The sequence below is a fragment of the Plectropomus leopardus genome, chromosome 17 (genome assembly GCF_008729295.1).
Source record: "Plectropomus leopardus isolate mb chromosome 17, YSFRI_Pleo_2.0, whole genome shotgun sequence".
Lineage (NCBI taxonomy): Eukaryota > Metazoa > Chordata > Actinopteri > Perciformes > Serranidae > Plectropomus > Plectropomus leopardus.
Window position 1 is genome coordinate 25,780,764 of NC_056479.1, and position 16,989 is coordinate 25,797,752.

General features: G+C 39.6%; 1 protein-coding gene across 1 annotated transcript; it reads left to right on the forward strand.

The window, feature by feature from the left end:
- The first annotated feature begins 123 nt into the window (after positions 1–123).
- On the forward strand, positions 124–15,502 carry LOC121956719 (carbohydrate sulfotransferase 12-like). Its single transcript, XM_042505088.1, has 5 exons — positions 124–166; positions 5,340–5,959; positions 6,827–6,979; positions 7,871–8,050; positions 9,825–15,502. Exons 2-5 carry the CDS (start codon positions 5,594–5,596, stop codon positions 10,371–10,373), a joined length of 1,248 nt encoding a protein of 415 aa, XP_042361022.1. The 5' UTR covers positions 124–166; positions 5,340–5,593; the 3' UTR covers positions 10,374–15,502.
- The last annotated feature ends 1,487 nt before the right edge of the window (positions 15,503–16,989 follow it).

Consider the following 16,989-nt stretch of genomic DNA (forward strand, 5'->3'; position numbering starts at 1 on the left):
TCCCCTCATGAGCTCACTCTGCAGAAATCACAAACTACAAAGTCTCGCGGTGCTTCGCGTGCTCCCGCTCCATCTCTTGGAAAAAAAAAAAAAAAAAAAAAAAAGAGGAGACTCGCATCACAGTCTCAGCTGACGCGGCGCTGGGAGCTCGCGGGCACAAAAAGAGGTGAGAAGGTGCTGTTTTTTTTAAATCTTTTTACATTGTTGTTTAAAGTAAACTATCATTTCACCTCTCTGCTGCAACAACGTGCTTTCCGCGCGCACCTTTGCTCCGACACCGTGCACTACTTTGACACCTAGACAGGCACGTTGAGAAAAACCACAGGCTGTACGGAAGCTCGTTGTTTTCTTTCTCTGCTCTGCATTTTCTCCACGTAAATCTGACCGACGACTCCACGCGACGCTTTACCGAGCCGAGCCACGCGCCGAAAGCCTCCCGGTGTGCGGAACAGCCCGTTCCCGCGGCGCTGCTCCCCCGTCAAAGGCTACATTGTGTCCGGCGTTGGCATCCGCTGGCGGCTGCTGCGGACAGGACGGTGTGATTTATCTGTCCGCCGTCCGCTGATCACCGGCGGCTCGGCTGCTTCTTCAGCGGGTTTTATCGGTTGGTTTGACACCGGCGTTGACGCGGTGGTAAACACAACAAACGTGGATGAGTTATGAGTCAACTAACCGCCGGTATATGACGATTTATAGCCCGCAGCGTGACTTTAAATCACATTGCGACTTGTTGACGTGATGTTGGCGCTGCAAGTGCACATCTAAAATTGTTCATGTCAACATAAAAAGCCGCGTGTAGTGTTGGTGTTTCTCATCTGTGTCCCCAAATATTGATTTATTGCTTCATCCTAGAAAGCGGTGGAGGAAGTATTCAGTTACTGAAGTAACATTAGCACGCTGGAAAAATACACAAGTCCTGCATTTATTGATCTTTTCTTTTTCCGAGTCACAGCCGCCCTTAGATTCAAGCAGTGTCACAAAAACACAGATTTTTTTTTTTTTTTTAAATGTGTTTTTAAAAAGTTCTTCACACTTTTTAAAGTCATCATGTTTTGTAGCCTGGTTGCTCTCAACGAGGGGCCTGAGGGACCCCCACGAAAATAGGGACAAGGTTTTTAACAGTTTAATTCACTATAGAAGTGAGCCTAATGTGAGTAAGGGTCTTAAGAATGACTATTTGTATATGTTTTTTCTTGGCTATAAACAACTGTAGAATTGAATCATATCTAACAACCAAAATCTTTTCACATGGAGGCCCCTTAAGTAAAATCTTGTTACATTTCATGGCCATGGCCTAATGTTTGTCAGTGTTGGGGACCTTAACACAAAAAAAATTGAAAAGTTGTAGTCTACGAAAAACCTTAATTTTACAGTAAACCAAAAACATAAATACAGTAGAATAAAATATATGATATATTTTAGTGCTGAAATCAATATGCAACTATTTTCATGATGCAGTCATCTCTGGCAGATGTCATTTAACACCAAGTATTCATAGTCAACAATGCTCTTTACACCTGGGTGTGTATTACTAGCCGTCATAGCAACGGTGAAATGGGCCGTTAATATAAACAGACCGATTCAGCAGCTCTGAGTCTGCATTCTGCAGCTTTATGCAGCCTTAAAACTGAAAATAATAAGTCCACTAAAATAACAAGACAGCACTGAACATTAAAAATCCCATCCACCACATCTTACTTCCTCCACGGACTGTGTCGCTATTTATATTACCTTGCCCGACTTACTGGAAGTACATTTGTGTGTTTTTTCTTGTAAATTTACATTTAAATTTCAAAGAAGATGGAAGATTGGCTGGTACTATTGTGCAATTTCCATCTATTTATTTATTTATTAATCACACTGTTTTTATATACAGTGTTTTTTTAATCCACAGTTTATGGTTTCTGAGCCAATTGCAATGTAATTTAGTTTTAATGTGCACTTTTGTTCATAGTTTGAATGACAATAAAGTCGACCTAAGGTATGCTGGCCCTAACAATGAGCTCTTTGCACTAATCTGAGCTTCCAAGCTCGACGTTTCATCATGGAGAGTCAGTCACAACCTGCAGGAGGATCTATAATAACTCATTATAGGGACAGGTGTAAATAGACAAATAGCTGCAGTATGACTTTTCTCACCTATTCACACTCTATTTATCTTTTGAGTCACAAATTCAACTTGAGTTTTGCAGCTTTCTTAAGTTTTTTAAATCAAATATATATGGGTTTCGAGCTGTTGGTTGGACAAAAACAAAACATCTAAAATGTCTCCTTAAGACAAGTATTTTTCCCTTTTGTGGGCATTTTATAGACAAAAAAAGTAAAGTATTGTAGAATTAATAGATAAACTGAATATTATAGTCGCAGCCCTGCAATATTTCCTCTGAGCTGTAGTCCAGCTGAAGTATAAACTAGAACAGAAACACTCAAAGTAGAAGTGCCTCTGAAGTTTGCCTGATCTTTTATAATTTATCATTTTTATATTTAATTATTTTCTTACTTTTCACTAAATTCACTTAGCACACTCCACAGCTGACAGAACATGATAATATGCTCTGTCCCTGATATGCCTGATGTAATGTACATTATGGGATAGCAGTCAATGTGTTGGTGTGCAGACAGGGCGAGGAGTGAAGTTTGCCGCCTCTGTAGAGAGGCATGATGATTTTCCATGTCAATGGTCTCCTCTCAGCTTCAGGAAAGAGGAAATAATATGACGACTGTTGCACAAGAGCTCCAAATTTAGGAGTGTCGAAATGGAAAAGTGACGCCCTGTGACTTTTAAACTGCACAGGAAGGAGAGAAAAAAAAAGGCTGGAGATAAAGTGGAAGTGAGAAATTGTGATTGAGATATAACCGCAGGTAGAAGACACACAGGCCATCTTTCTGCAGCTCTCCACAGGCTATTTTGTGCATCACATGAGAACAGTACGCTTCAGTGTGCATGCAGAACGCATCTTGGTTAGGTGTGTAAAATATTTGCCATTGGCCGTCTTTCAAAGGTTGCTAACACAGGAGCTTTTATTACTTCAAGGCTGCTCAGTATTAAAATGTGCCCGTGCTGTTCCTAATCTATAGGAAGCCTGGTATGGGTACAGCGCGATGCTTGTGCAATGCAAAAGTTATTGCTTTTTGGTATGCACAGCCCCCTGGCATGCACACATTTGACAACCACTTGCGATTTTACTGCTGGGAGTGGGAGTAAAGTCAACTCGGAGAGGTGAAGGAGAAAGTCAGCTAAAAATTTGAAGCCAATAAACTGTCAGACTTTCTCGCATCGCTCTGGTTTTCAAGCAGTTTTTTTTTTTAAACAAAAGAGCAAGAATACCTCGCTTAAAAGAAAAATTTTCCTTCATTTTTATTCTTGCCTGAAAATATGTGTGCTTTTGTCAGCGTTGTAGTCAACACCATCAAATCAAAAGACTGAGACAAGGCTATGACTTTAAGGGGTTAAGACAAAGACCAGAGCGACCCCACACTGCATGACACACTTCAGATCAAATGTAGTGTACTGCAGACCATAATAACTCCTTAAAATGAGCCATTAGACCCACATCCCCATAAAAACACTCACAGAAAACCAACGAAGATTACTCTTTTTTATTGCTTTACTGTTTATATGTTTAAACCTACAACTGTACTATGAGCGAAGTCTTGATAAAATCAGGAAAAGGCTTTACAGAGGTGAATTTTATGTATGGGAATTTTCCTTTGTTTTCTCTGAGTAAAGAAGTGCAAACACCAAGGAGCTGAAATCAATTTAAAATCTTCACCCAGCACTCCTTTTTGCACAAACTGGTCTTAAAATAAAAGTCCTTTTTGTGTGACACTGTGGCAAGGCAGAGCAAAAGTGGTCTTGAGACTAATCTCGAGACCAAAACCAATGCTGAGTACAACACTTGCTTTTGTAAGTGTGAAAGCATACAGCCCACGGGCCAGAACCGGCACACCAAAGGGTCCAGACTGGCCCACTGGATGCCACCTAATATTTATACACTTGTGAGGGCAGACAGATATCAGGTTTCAGGAGCAACTATAACAGTGAATGTAGTACCAAAATACAATGAATACATATTTAAAAATACTGAAGTTCCTTGTGCAAAATACTTTTAATCAGCAGCGTCAATACAAAGGAATCTAGCAGATTTCTGTCTTCAAACGATATTGATGAAACCAAATGGCTAAGGCGCTGATAAAAACTTTAGATTTGTAAATAGTTTGTAAGGCAGACTGCTAACACTTTGCACAGGAGTGGAAATGTTTGGAAAAATGTGCATGTACTGGCACGGAGTAGTTGACTAACTGTGGAAAAATGGAGACATGTTGGAATTGCACTTATTTTTCTCATGAAATCTCAGGCTGTTCGTCATTTTGTAAGTGCATGAACATTTTCAGAATGTACTTGTACTTCTTTACACTAAAATAAAGGGAATTATTATGCAACGTTTTCACTGGCCCACTCGAGATCAGATTGAGCTGTATGTTGCTCATGAACTGAATGAGTTTGACAACCCTGACCTCGACGCTAGAATATAAAAACACAAGTTATTCAGAAACACTTGTGGACACTTAAATGATCTCCAAAGCGTTGGTTCACAGCTGTAGTCTGTTTTTATACTTTACATGTAACTTGATTTGTCATTTAATGTTCTTTGTTCTCTCTTGCTACTGAGTTCCCTACTTTTCTGTGATAAGATAAGATAAGCCTTTATTAAGAAAACAGGTGACACGACCGCATACATTCAATCAAACTAAGATTAACACACAGTTTACCCGCTGATCCATACACCCTGAGGGTATTTCACAGTGCCCTGCATGGACCCAGGTGTTGCACAGATGCTCAGCATAAAGTAATTGCACTAAAATCCTATTCATGATTAATGCACAAATGCCCTACACATAGTAATTGCACACAAACCTATATTTGATTATATTTGCTTAGTTTCACCGTTTGATCTCCGTTTATTGGCCTCCGTTTTCACTTTGCACAAAGCAGTTTGGCGCCAACTTCCTGTTCACAAGCTCTCGCTATTCAGCTAAACAGGGCGTGAATATGTTTCTGAGAACATTTATTTATCATTAATTTAATGTTTATTTAAAAGGGACATAGTATATTAAAGGGCGAGAAAAATCTTGATTTGGATTCGATCAGCATTGCTTAGTTTTACTGTTTGAACGGATTCCGGTTCAGCTTTGAGAGACGGATCGAGAGACGGACAGGTGCGTCTCTTGGCCCGCTTCTATGGCCCCACGGTGGCGGCATGGGTGGCCTTTAACTCTGAGAAAGATGGAATATATAACGGCGTTTTTCTGTCTCCTTGCGTGGTCTCTGTGTGCAGTGGCGGAGTAAGGTGAGAGTTTTCCCACGGATGGCCAGACACACTCCTGCAGTGCAGCAGCACCATGACAAACCCGCCGCAGACTCAGCCATCTATCCATCGCCATGGTGAGAGAGAGCTCCTGGACCTTGACTCTGTTGCTATGGTGACCCTGTAGCAAGAGCCCAATCTGTTGCCCCGGCAATCACATAAAAAGACCCAGGTAACTATTTCAATCTGTTGCCATGGTGAACCTGTAGCAAGCAGCCGTCACTATGGGAACGTCCAGGATGTTCCGCATCTTCGTCGTCCTCGGCTCGGCCTTCATGATCCTCCTGATCATCATTTACTGGGACGACGTCGGAGCCTCACACCTGTATTTGCACACTCCTGTCTCGCCGGGCCCGAAAATCCCACATCCCCCTCCTCACCAAGGGCCTCAAACTTCCCGAACCCCGTCTTTTCTGTCCGACATCGACGCCTTCGTTAACCAGTTCTTAGAGCCGGGAACTGGCGAGCCCACAGACCCCGTCCCGGCTGACACAGGTAACCAATCAGAGAAAGCAGAGGAACGTTATATACCGCGGCGGGAATGGAAGATTCACCTGACTCCACTTGCAGCCGAGCTCCGCGAGAGACAGGTTAATATCCGACTATTATTATTATTATGATTATTATTATATTGTCATTAGAAGTATTAAAGGGACAGTTTACCCCAAAATAAAAAAAAAAAAAACAATTTTTCTCAAGTGATATGATTCTAGATTTTATTAAAAGGAGCTAATCAAGACCAACATTAATGCGATTTGCTATTAAGAGTCTAAGTTTTAGAGCTATGTAATATTAATGGATTTATGAAAAACTTGCAATCATTTGAAGCTAAACTGAGCTCCTCAATCAAAATTAAATTTGAACATTCTTATAACTCATGTACAGGGCTATGTATGTTTGTTTTTCAACTTCGTTTTTGTATATTAGTGCCAATAAAATACTCATTTTGCAGATATAAAGACGTATTTTGCTTATACAAGCTAAAGTCCACAAATTTTATCTAAACACAGGCAGACTTATACAAACTTGCTAAAACAATATACAATTTAAAGCTGCCTAATTGTTAAAGACCCACGGCTCACCCACTCAAGTTTTTTCACTTATTTTGCCAAAATGTACTTGTCGAATTAAAAACTGTATCATTCTTATTGGCTCTTTAAATTTGTGATGTTGTGTAAATTGAGCACAGCTACACAAAGTTTCATCTGGAGCCGCGGTCTAATCAAGCAAAACAAGTGGAAGCACCTCTGTGGGTGTGCTGGCCCTAAAGTCAGGAACTATCGATTAAAGAATAAGCAAGTCTAATCTGACCAGATAATATCAATTAATTTAAGAGTAATGGCTTTTGAATACCTTAATGCCTTCGTTTCTTCTGCACGATGAACATTTTATCATTTTAAATGCTGATAATGAATAAACAATAACTCTGTCTTTGCCTCGCCAAATGGTACGACCAGGAGCAGCGGCGGAGGTTACTTCAGGACATGTGCGCTAACGACAGCGTGGTGTTTCCTGGCAAAAACCGCTCGTTTGATGACATTCCCAACAGGGAGCTGGATCACCTGATTGTGGACGACAGGCATGGTATCATCTACTGCTACGTTCCCAAGGTACGCAAACGCCTACATGTTCAACTGCTCTGTCAACTTAAGTTTCCTTCTGATGTAAGTCAGGCAGAACTTCAACATATTTCACTTGTTAAAGTACTTTAAATTATATTCATGCTGAGATTTGGGCTCTTTCATGATAAATAAGAGCTGGAGTGAAATTATGGAATGAATTCAGTGCTGAGTTAAAATTGTGTTGCTCTCTGTTGAATTTTAAAGCAGCCTTAAAATGTAAAATTATTACAAATTATAAAGTAAAATCATTGTAATGTAGAATAACTCAGGACTGATTATAATGTGAATTATAGAGCATTGCTGTTTTTGGTTTTGTTTTTAATTTATTTATTTTGTTTCTGTTGTGTTGCTTTTGTTCTGGGTTGATCTATGATGTGATGTTTTGAGCTAAAAAACGCTCTTCCTCAGACTCAACGTTCCTCAGCTCGAAACATCTAATTTCAGGGGAGCTCCCCGGTGTGCGGACCTCTTTTTTATCCACAAATATATTATTACACACACATTTTTTTCAATCAGTAACCAAAAAAGGAACAGGCTGAAGCACAAGGCTGATTTTATGTCTCTCATAAATCAACCCAGAACAAAAGCAACTCAACAGTGCAAACCTCTATTTTTCCATATTTTGGTTTATCTTGGATCCAGCACCCACTATGGGATGTGCGTGTCTTTTTGCATGAAATAATATGTTTCACATGATGCATGTAACAACATTTTTTTTTAATTCATTCATTCATTTAAACTCTCGGTGGTAGTTTCTTCATACATTGTTTTTACCCCAATAAAATATCACCTATTTCTTCAGTTTCCAACAATGTCACTGAAATAACTTAATATTTACTTCAGGAGTTTGACATGTGCTCCCCACCTCTCCGCACTCAGGTTGCATGCAGTAACTGGAAACGCATCATGATAGTTCTCAGTGAAAGCATGCTGCAGGACGGTGTTCCCCAGAGAGACCCGCTGGCCATCCCCAGGGAACTGGTCCACAACAGCAGCATGCACTTTACCTTCAACAAGTTCTGGAAACGTTACGGCAAGTTTGCAAAGCACCTCATGAAGGTCTGTTCAGATCTATATATTTTTGTTTTAATTTTTTAATCTTTGTTTGTAGAGACACAAGTATGTATAAGGCCACACATCACCGAATCTATAGCCTAAGCTAATCTGCAATTCCAGTTCTTATTTGGGCCTTTAAAATGCATAAAACCACAACAAATGCATAAGAAACAGTACAAAACATAAACTCAGCAACAAATGAAATCATCAAAATGCAAGCTTTAATGCACTCTTGGTGATTCTGTGCCTCCCACACAAGGGCTGCAGTTTTATTTTTACAGACGTGTTTTGGTGGAGCTGCAGCGGTCACTTAATGATGCAAAGGTCACTTAAACAAGTGAAACCCAACCTGCGTCACTGTGTGCTTCTGGCTGCAGAATTATAAAACAATTTCACAAAAGGTCACTCGCCACACGGGAACCATTGCAGGGCTCATCACTGACTTTCAAGACGCATCTGCTTTGTGTTGCCAAAAAAACTGAAGATACGGTTGCCTTTTTTTCTGGGTAACTGATACAGTGCGTTTTTACGTCAGTTAAATAATAAAAATATGACACAAAAGCTAAATTAAATTGTCAGCAGCAGAGATTCAGCCACACATTTTAAAATTTTGTTGATCTAATACCAAACAGTTTGTTGTTTCCGTGAAAGAATTGTCACATTTGAGGTTGTGAAGTACAGTTAATAGCATGCAAACATCAGACATTAACCCTAGTGTTGGTGTAAATTAATGTCAAACATAAAATTTAGTTGTGATTCAATATAATTTAAACACTGTTAGGTGGACTAAACATATACTAAACTGAACAGTTTGCAGAAGTTTAATAAATCCCACAAACTGCTTTGCAGTACATTTATGTCAGCACAACTTGAGAAAAATATGAAAATTCACTATTTTTGAAAGTGACGCTATCTCTGCAGGAGATGGCGGCACTGTCAGGTTAACGACAGCTCAGCAGGCTGTCCTGAAGTCTGACAGCAGACGTCCCCGAACAACATAATGTCATCAAGAACAAACACACACAGTGCTGTTTACAGAGTTAGAATTTCAAACTCCGACTCCAGTCTAGCAAACATCATTTACCTCCTGCATGCCCCTGATCCGTCCTGTAGCTCGTCAGTCGCGCCTAATCAGAGCTCGTCTTTATTTGAGAATCCAGGAGATGAGGTAGGAATTTAAAGCGTTACTCGTACTTTAGAGGATAAAAAGTGGCATTGAAAAGCTTTATAAGGATCTGCAGGCTGGCGACATAAATCTAGTCTTTAATTATGTTTTATCTTTCCTAATCTCATTTTAACATTTGATTATTTTAATATATCTTACCTTGTATTGTTTTAATTGCTTTTAATTGGCTGGTTGGTTAATTGGAGATTATTTTGTCACTCTTCTTGTTTATCGTATTTTTCATAACGTCGTTGTAAATGAGAGCTTGCTCTTAAAGATCCATCGAGACTAAATAGCGACTGAATAAGAATAAATCCATCAGTGGGTGTTGCAGCTCTTGCAGCACTCACCTATTAATCACATATTATGCCTATTTTTTTAAATGTTAAAAAGGGCCAAGAATTGGTTGCCAAATGCACCATCTCGTCCTACTGGAACAAATGTGAGCTGTGCAACGAGGACTTTTGCAACCTTTGTTTTTTTTAAGCTGTCTCCTTAATCATGTTATTATCTTATTACATTCAGTTGCCTCCAACATCTTTATTATTTTTTTCATCATATTTGTGATGATAATGCATTCTGTGTTAATACAGTTTTAATTCATTTTTGAAGGTGAAGCTGAAAAAATACACCAAGTTTATTTTTGTTCGGGATCCCTTCGTGCGCCTCATCTCGGCCTACAGGAACAAATTTGAGCTGCGCAATGAGGACTTCTACCGGCGCTTTGCACAGGTCATGCTGCGCCGCTACGCCAACCAGCCGACACCTCCCGCCTCTGTGGACGAGGCGTTCGGCGTGGGCATCCATCCCTCCTTCTCCAACTTCATCCAGTACCTCCTTGACCCTCAGACGGAGAAGGAGATGCCGTTTAATGAGCACTGGCGTCAGGTGTATCGGCTTTGCCATCCATGCCAGATTCAGTATGACTTTGTGGGCCACCTGGAGACGGCGGAGGAGGACGCTGAGCACCTACTGCGGCAGCTGCGGGTGGACAATGTGGTGGAGTTCCCCACCTCTCATAGGAACCTCACATCCAGCAGCTGGGAGGCTGATTGGTTCAGCACAGTGCCTGTGGAGGCGCGGAGAGAACTCTACAAGCTGTATGAACCCGACTTCAGGCTCTTTGGCTACGACAGACCGGACTCGATCCTCAATGAGTGACTCGTGTTTCTACAAGCTGACCCAGGCACACGCAGACTTGACAGTTTTTTATGTAATGAAATAATACGACACTCCAACAACAGTGACACCTCCCCTCGCTCTGGGCTCTGCAGATCCTACAGTCCTGTCGGTTCTACACTGAATGTGCACATCATTAAGGAAACTTACTGCTCCGACGAAGCACACTATTGAGGTGAAACCAGGTTAACGGTTATTATTATTAATTGTTGTTTTTCTTTTTAAAGTCACAAAGATAACAAGAAGCACACAAATACGGCAGTTATGGCGGATATGGATTGTGCAAACAGCTTGTGTCTCCAACATTATGCACATTCAGTGTAGAAGTTAATGGTGCTGCATGTAATTCTGGAGAAAGATTGATTATTGAGTCTCTTTCACGCTTTGGTTAGGTAATTCGACCTGTTATGGCAACTATCCCCCCCGCCAAGAGTCAAACAAAAGATCTGCACACTAAGTAAAGCTCCCAGTAAATTTTAATTACACAACGTTTCAGTCTAACAGAGATCTTCGTCAGGCATTTTCATATCGATTAAATGTTTTTCAGCATTCCTTAGCTGTCCGTTATCTAATTGTTGTCTTCTTTTGCATCTGCAGAGTTTAAATTGCCTCTAACTACCAACCCGAAGCGTTTCTGACCATCTCAAAATGACTTATCAATCAACTATCTTTCTCCAAAGTTGCATACGGCACTTAAAACTCTAAACGTCACGCTGAGCGTCGAGCACTCCCAACGTTGATGTCACGCCACGCCTGTCATCTGTGATGTCACAGTCGTCTTGTGACTAACTGTGATGAACACGCAGGCTTTGTAGCAGGATGCCGAAGCGATGTCACACCGCCATACTCTGTTTGCGATGTCATGGAAACCAGTTTGGTCGTGACGCCAGCACAGACGTAGTGGACAGGGTATTATGGGCGATTAATTAAAACAAGGTGTTTTTAGATTAGTGTTAAAGGAATAATTCACCCTCAAAATGATCATTTGGTTATCAGTTACTCACCCCGTGTTGTTAAAGAAAACTTTGGCGTGCCTCTACTTTGATCAAATCCAGAAAAAAAAAATCTTTATGAATTGAAGTCATGGGCTCCACGTTTAACAACAGCAAAACTACATGGAAACATCTGTTAACTCTTTATAGTCCCTTTGTTGTTAAGCCTGGACCCCCTTTTACTCAAATTCATCAATAATTTCCTCCATTGTTTGGATTCTTTGTTTACTGTCATGCAAGAAAAACATTTTTCATCATGAATTCAACAAAACACAGTTATTAATACACAAAAAATAATTTTGAGGGTGAAGTATTCTTTACATGTAGTTGCACTAGAGTGTTAGTTGTCATCTAATTTATTTCACATTGTATAAGTGCAATGTTTATGTCGAGCATGAAAGGAATTTTTATGTACGTGTTTGGAAATACACAGTAATGACAGCTATTGACATCAGAAACAGGTTCTTTTATACCTCATCTGCAGATTAAGAGGATTCTCATATGTTATGTAACACTACTACAAACTGTACTGCTTCTTCAGGCACATTAGTTTTCAGAGTGGAGAAATCCATTCGATTATATAATTAGAAACATTTCAAACAATACATAAGCCGCTTGCTTTAGTTGAACAGTTTCAAAGCATGATATCACGTCGTCACATAGAAGCACAGCAGCTCTGGTGGACATCAGGGTACACAGCGTGATTTGTCTCAGCTTGTCTTTGAGGCACAAAATCAAAGTTTCTGCATACTTTTAATTTAACCGAGATGCTGGATGTACACAGGTTAGCTTGTGTAAACTGTTTTTCAAAGGGAACATTTTCTTTAATTGCTTTGTTGTGCTGCCACAATGCTGTTAACATCATTTGATCACCTTTGTGTTTCACGCACAATCTGCAGTTATTAACACTGACCTACATTGGGTAACCCTGGAGACTGCATCAGTGTTGTTGTTCCCCCTTAAATAGGATGTTTTTTTTAAATGTTTCAAGGGCAGCATTTTCATGGGACGCAGTGTTTTGTAGCAGGGAGCTGAGCACAGTACATGAAGCCAACTAGTATGATTTTTTGGTGTTGTGTAGTGAAGATAAATCACTCTACAATATGAGTAGGTGCCAGATGAGGCTATGCCAGTATTAAAGGATTGCTTCACCCACTAAAATAATTATTTCTACATCAGTTACACCCCCCCTTATTACACTGAATTTGTGAAGAAAACTTTGATTTTCTTGTGTCACCTTAAGTGAATGAAGAATCCAAAAACTGAGGAAATTCTTGGTGCATTAAATTCATAGAGGACCAAGATTAACAACAGGAAAACTGTATCAGAGCATCTGTTTTTTTTAAATTCTTGCAGCTTGTGCAGTTAATCAATTTTCAGTAGCGTGTTCTGTAATTCCCAAAAAGACAGCACTTTCCGATGGGGAATTGAACTGAGGGTTTGTACTCTCTTTAATGTGTGTGTCCCTCTCAGTTTCTTTGTGTTATTGTTACTGATCTTTTAAAATGCCAAATTCACTGTAACGAAAAACAAACTACCCATCGAGGCAGCAGTAAACCAAAAGCTCCTGTTCTCTGCAAGGTCAAATTCCTTTTTGGTCTGGCTCTGAAAAGAGCAATAAGTTTTCACTTTTTGTTCAATTCCCCGCCGGAAAGCACTGTCTGTTTGGGAAGCACCGAGCATTCGACTGGATAAAGGGAGCTTGGATGATACTGCACAATTTGTGGGAGAATAAACAGATATTTTGATATAGTTTTACCGTTGTTAAACGCAGTCACCTATGACTTCAGTTCATCAAGAATTTTCTCCTTTTTTTGGATTCTTAGTTCGTTTGTGGAAACATGCAAGAAATCAAAGTTTCCTAACAGGTCCATTGTAACACAGGAAGAGTAATTGATGTGCAAATGTCCATTTTGCGGGTGAAGTATTCCTTTAATGTCTGAGTTTCAAAGTAAAAGCATGGTCATGTTTAGAGTTAGGAGGATCAGTCACGTCATGATGTGAGCATGGATCGAGCTGCATGTTTTATATGAGAAGAGCGGAAAGATAAGATAGTGCCTTTGGTTGCAAAAGTTTACACAGCAAAAAAAACGTATTTTTGTAGAAGGACTTAATTTTTACTTTGAACACAATACAGTGAGAGCTGTATGAAGCCGCAGCAAGGTATATTTGATATACTGGGCCTTGTTTATCTTGTGCGATTATTCTCTGGAAAGAATAGGAAACAGCAGAGACCTTCAGCAGAAACTGTCTTTAAGGGAATTACTGACTCTGTGAGGACTCTTTGCGTGTGCGCTTGTGTCCGGTGGATTGCTTTGTGTGTCGTTTAACACGCAGGAATAATGTGTGGTTTGTACTGTATGTGATGTCATGGACACGTGGCTCGGTGTCGCTTTATTCTGCAAGTCACCAAGATGTTCATGTCCACACTATTGACTCAGTGTTGTCTCACTGCCTTTTGGTTTGTTTGTCTTGTAAAAGGTGTGGGATGTTTTTTGACTCCTTCATTACTTCGTTCACGCCTGGATAGGATGAAATTATTCAGCATCAAAAGTCTGCCGTCGTCACTCGGTGCGTTTTTTTCCGTGTAGGTCTAAATATAGACAAAGAGAAGGTATCACACGCTCCCACCTCACCGGTGTTTAGACGGTCAGATGATTATGTTCTTTTGTTGTATTTTCCTATGTTTCTGTCCTGAACCATGTCTGAAATCTGGATGCTTATTTCTTTGAAAGTGCAAATAACACCGTACGATGGAATCATTTTATAAGGGGGAAAAAAAGTTTCTTTATTGGCAGAATAAAACAGAGTACATGCTGCTTTTATAATCAGAAAAGTCAGTCTTTGAGTGTGAGAGGTGATGTTTTTTTTCCACATGGGCCCTCTGTTCCCTTGTTTTCGTGTCTAATTGACCAGTGGGAACAACAAATTCAAGGCATGTGTGTAATGTCGATTAAAAGTGCTTGGTTTTTTTTGTCACCGTTAAGCTCAGGTTATTTTGTTAAGTGTGTCTGACATTATGGAAAGGATCCCTACTGAGACAGACAGCAAGATCCTTTTTGTTTGACCAGTAACAAAACTTGCCACCACCAAACCACCAGACTTCATTTCAATAAAGAGCAATTTTATCGTTGTAACGCACAATTCAGTAAAAGTCAAAGAAACAAAATCAAACTCACAAAAACCCGACTTGGATCGTCTTTCTGCCGTTTTAAATCTCACCAACTTTGGTTTTTTGGTTGGCGATTTTGGGGCTGTTTGTTAAATTCTTTCTCTGTAGGAATCGATTTTCAAAATGATTTCAAACAATTAGAGTAACAGTCTAAGCCTGTCAGCGTTAAAACAAGCACATGTAAAGTGACTTCTGATGCCCTTTCTCTTAATACTGGACCAGTTTCTAAAATTGTTCTTCTGTTATCTGTCCCAAAATGTGTTCATTATATTCAGTGAAGTGTGTTTTACAACCACTGTTGATTTAAATGGCGTCTGGTGGTTGTGGTAGTGGTGATTACGGGGTTGTTTCTGTCCAAAAAAAGGATCGTACTGTTTACCAAAAAGGTCAATATCTGTAATGATCCTTTCATAATGTTGTCTATGACTTATGATAATCTGAGCCCGTCAAAGGCAAAAACAAGCACTTTTAGGACATAATGCAAATGCCTCAAAATATTTTCTCCCATCAGACACTTGGAGAAAAAAAGGGTCCAAGTTGAAAATAAACCCCAAATAACCCGTAACGTATCTTGATAAAATCAGAGTTTGACTGGTGGTATGTATGTTTTTGGCCCACAGTGACCTGAAGTTTCAACAGCATTAATGTTTCAGCGGCCTGAATGTTTGTTGAAGCTGCAGTGCCAAACCGTGTCCCACATATGACCTCATCCCAGCTCCTAACGTTAAATAGTGTCACAAACCAAAAAAAAAAAAAAACAACCCAAATCTATTTTTGTGATTCATGTTTTTGTAAAACGTGTATAAATATTTCATAAAGTCACAAGGGACTTTTTCTGTCAGACAAACTCGCAGAGTATTCATTCAGTTTCATCGGTGTTAATGGTGTCATGCATCATCTGGTCTTTGTAAAAGAGAAATAAAGGTTGTGGGGCATGATGGAAAATATTTTCTTCTCTCTTTGAATTATGCACTCTCTGTCAGTATAAGGACGCTTTACGATTCGTGTTAGATAATATTTGCACAAAGATGTTCCTCAAATAATGTTATCCCAGCAGTATGAAGCTTTTTGTGTAGCGAAGACTGATGTGGAAGTCTTGTAGAAATGGGGGAATATCTCTGGGGGACCGCAGTGCAGCCTGCAAGACTGTAAACAGGAAATGTGGATAATTTAAGTCATATCAAGGAAACCTTTTATGCCTGAAAACTTGACATGCCAAGCTACCACACGCATAATGTCCTCACAGTGCATTCATTACAGTATATGTATTTCATGTTCATCATGTGAGACACCAAACAGCTGCCAGCAGAGAGCTGAAAGGGTCAAAGAAAACTGAAAAAAAGAACTAATGCTGAAGATGAAACTGAATTTAGGGAGGGGAGATAGTTCATCACTCAGCAACTTTTCATGATGCCCTCAGGATGTCACTGCGTTAGTTTTTATCGAAGTCCTTTTAAGGGATGATGGACCGAGCTGTGAGAGCGACCAGATATGCAACATTGATGTGATCCCTCACTGGCTTCCCATCAGCCAATGTTTCCAAATATCAACAGTGGTGCACAAAGGTATTTTTCCCTGCACTACCAGGGCGCTCGGATGACTTCATTAACTGTACTTTTAATTTAGGCTAAACTGATGATGATGATATAGTAAATCAGAACATATCAACAAACAACAAACTTTTTAGACTAGACTCTTTTTAGTTTGTATAATATTCAATGTGAAATGTAGAATGTAAGGCACACAAAATGGATATACTAAAGAGCAATTATCTCAAAAATGCATTTAAGTAATTGATTAAATTGCCTTAAAATAGCCAGTTTCTGCAGTGTTTTAATAACCTTTGGAAAAAATGGGTGTAGAGGAAACAGCTGGAATTTATGAGTGCAGTTTCTCCAGTACTTGAGGGGGCAGACAGTGAACTAACCAGCTGTACAATGCTAAAATGCTTTTTTTTTTTTTTGGTGTTTAGTCCTTGTGGAATGAAGAAAATGCCGCCTGGGATATAATTTGAAAAAAAAAAAAACCCAATTACAAGTATTTGACTACTTTAGTAATAAAACTACTGGGGGAAAAAGAGTAAAAAAATGTAAAACAGAACTTCAGGGTTTAGTTACGGGCTAATCAATGTGAATTCTGCCAAAAGAAAAGAAAGAAAAAGCTTTTCTAAACTGTATATATAAGTTTTCACTGGTTGTTAGTCAAAAATAATCATTACTGTTATTGCCATTGTCATTTATCATTTTATTTATTTATTTTCTTTTTGTGTGTGTGTTGTTAAAACAAAAATATTCTTCTTATAAAACTAGATTTAATGGTTTAATGTGTTCTGGTTTAGGCGTTTTAAATGTGAGTGAGTTTCCTTTAAGGCCGAGCTGCTCCATCACGTCCCCGCAGTGAAAGCGGAACTAAAGTCGCTGTCATGTGATTCCAG

Bases quoted from the DNA above. Each gene is read 5' to 3' on its own strand.
- LOC121956719 (XM_042505088.1), top strand. From the start codon at position 5,594: ATGGGAACGTCCAGGATGTTCCGCATCTTCGTCGTCCTCGGCTCGGCC. The intron at 5,960-6,826 runs GTTAATATCCGA...TGGTACGACCAG, and splicing joins CCGAGCTCCGCGAGAGACAG to GAGCAGCGGCGGAGGTTACT. The intron at 8,051-9,824 runs GTCTGTTCAGAT...TCATTTTTGAAG, and splicing joins TTGCAAAGCACCTCATGAAG to GTGAAGCTGAAAAAATACAC.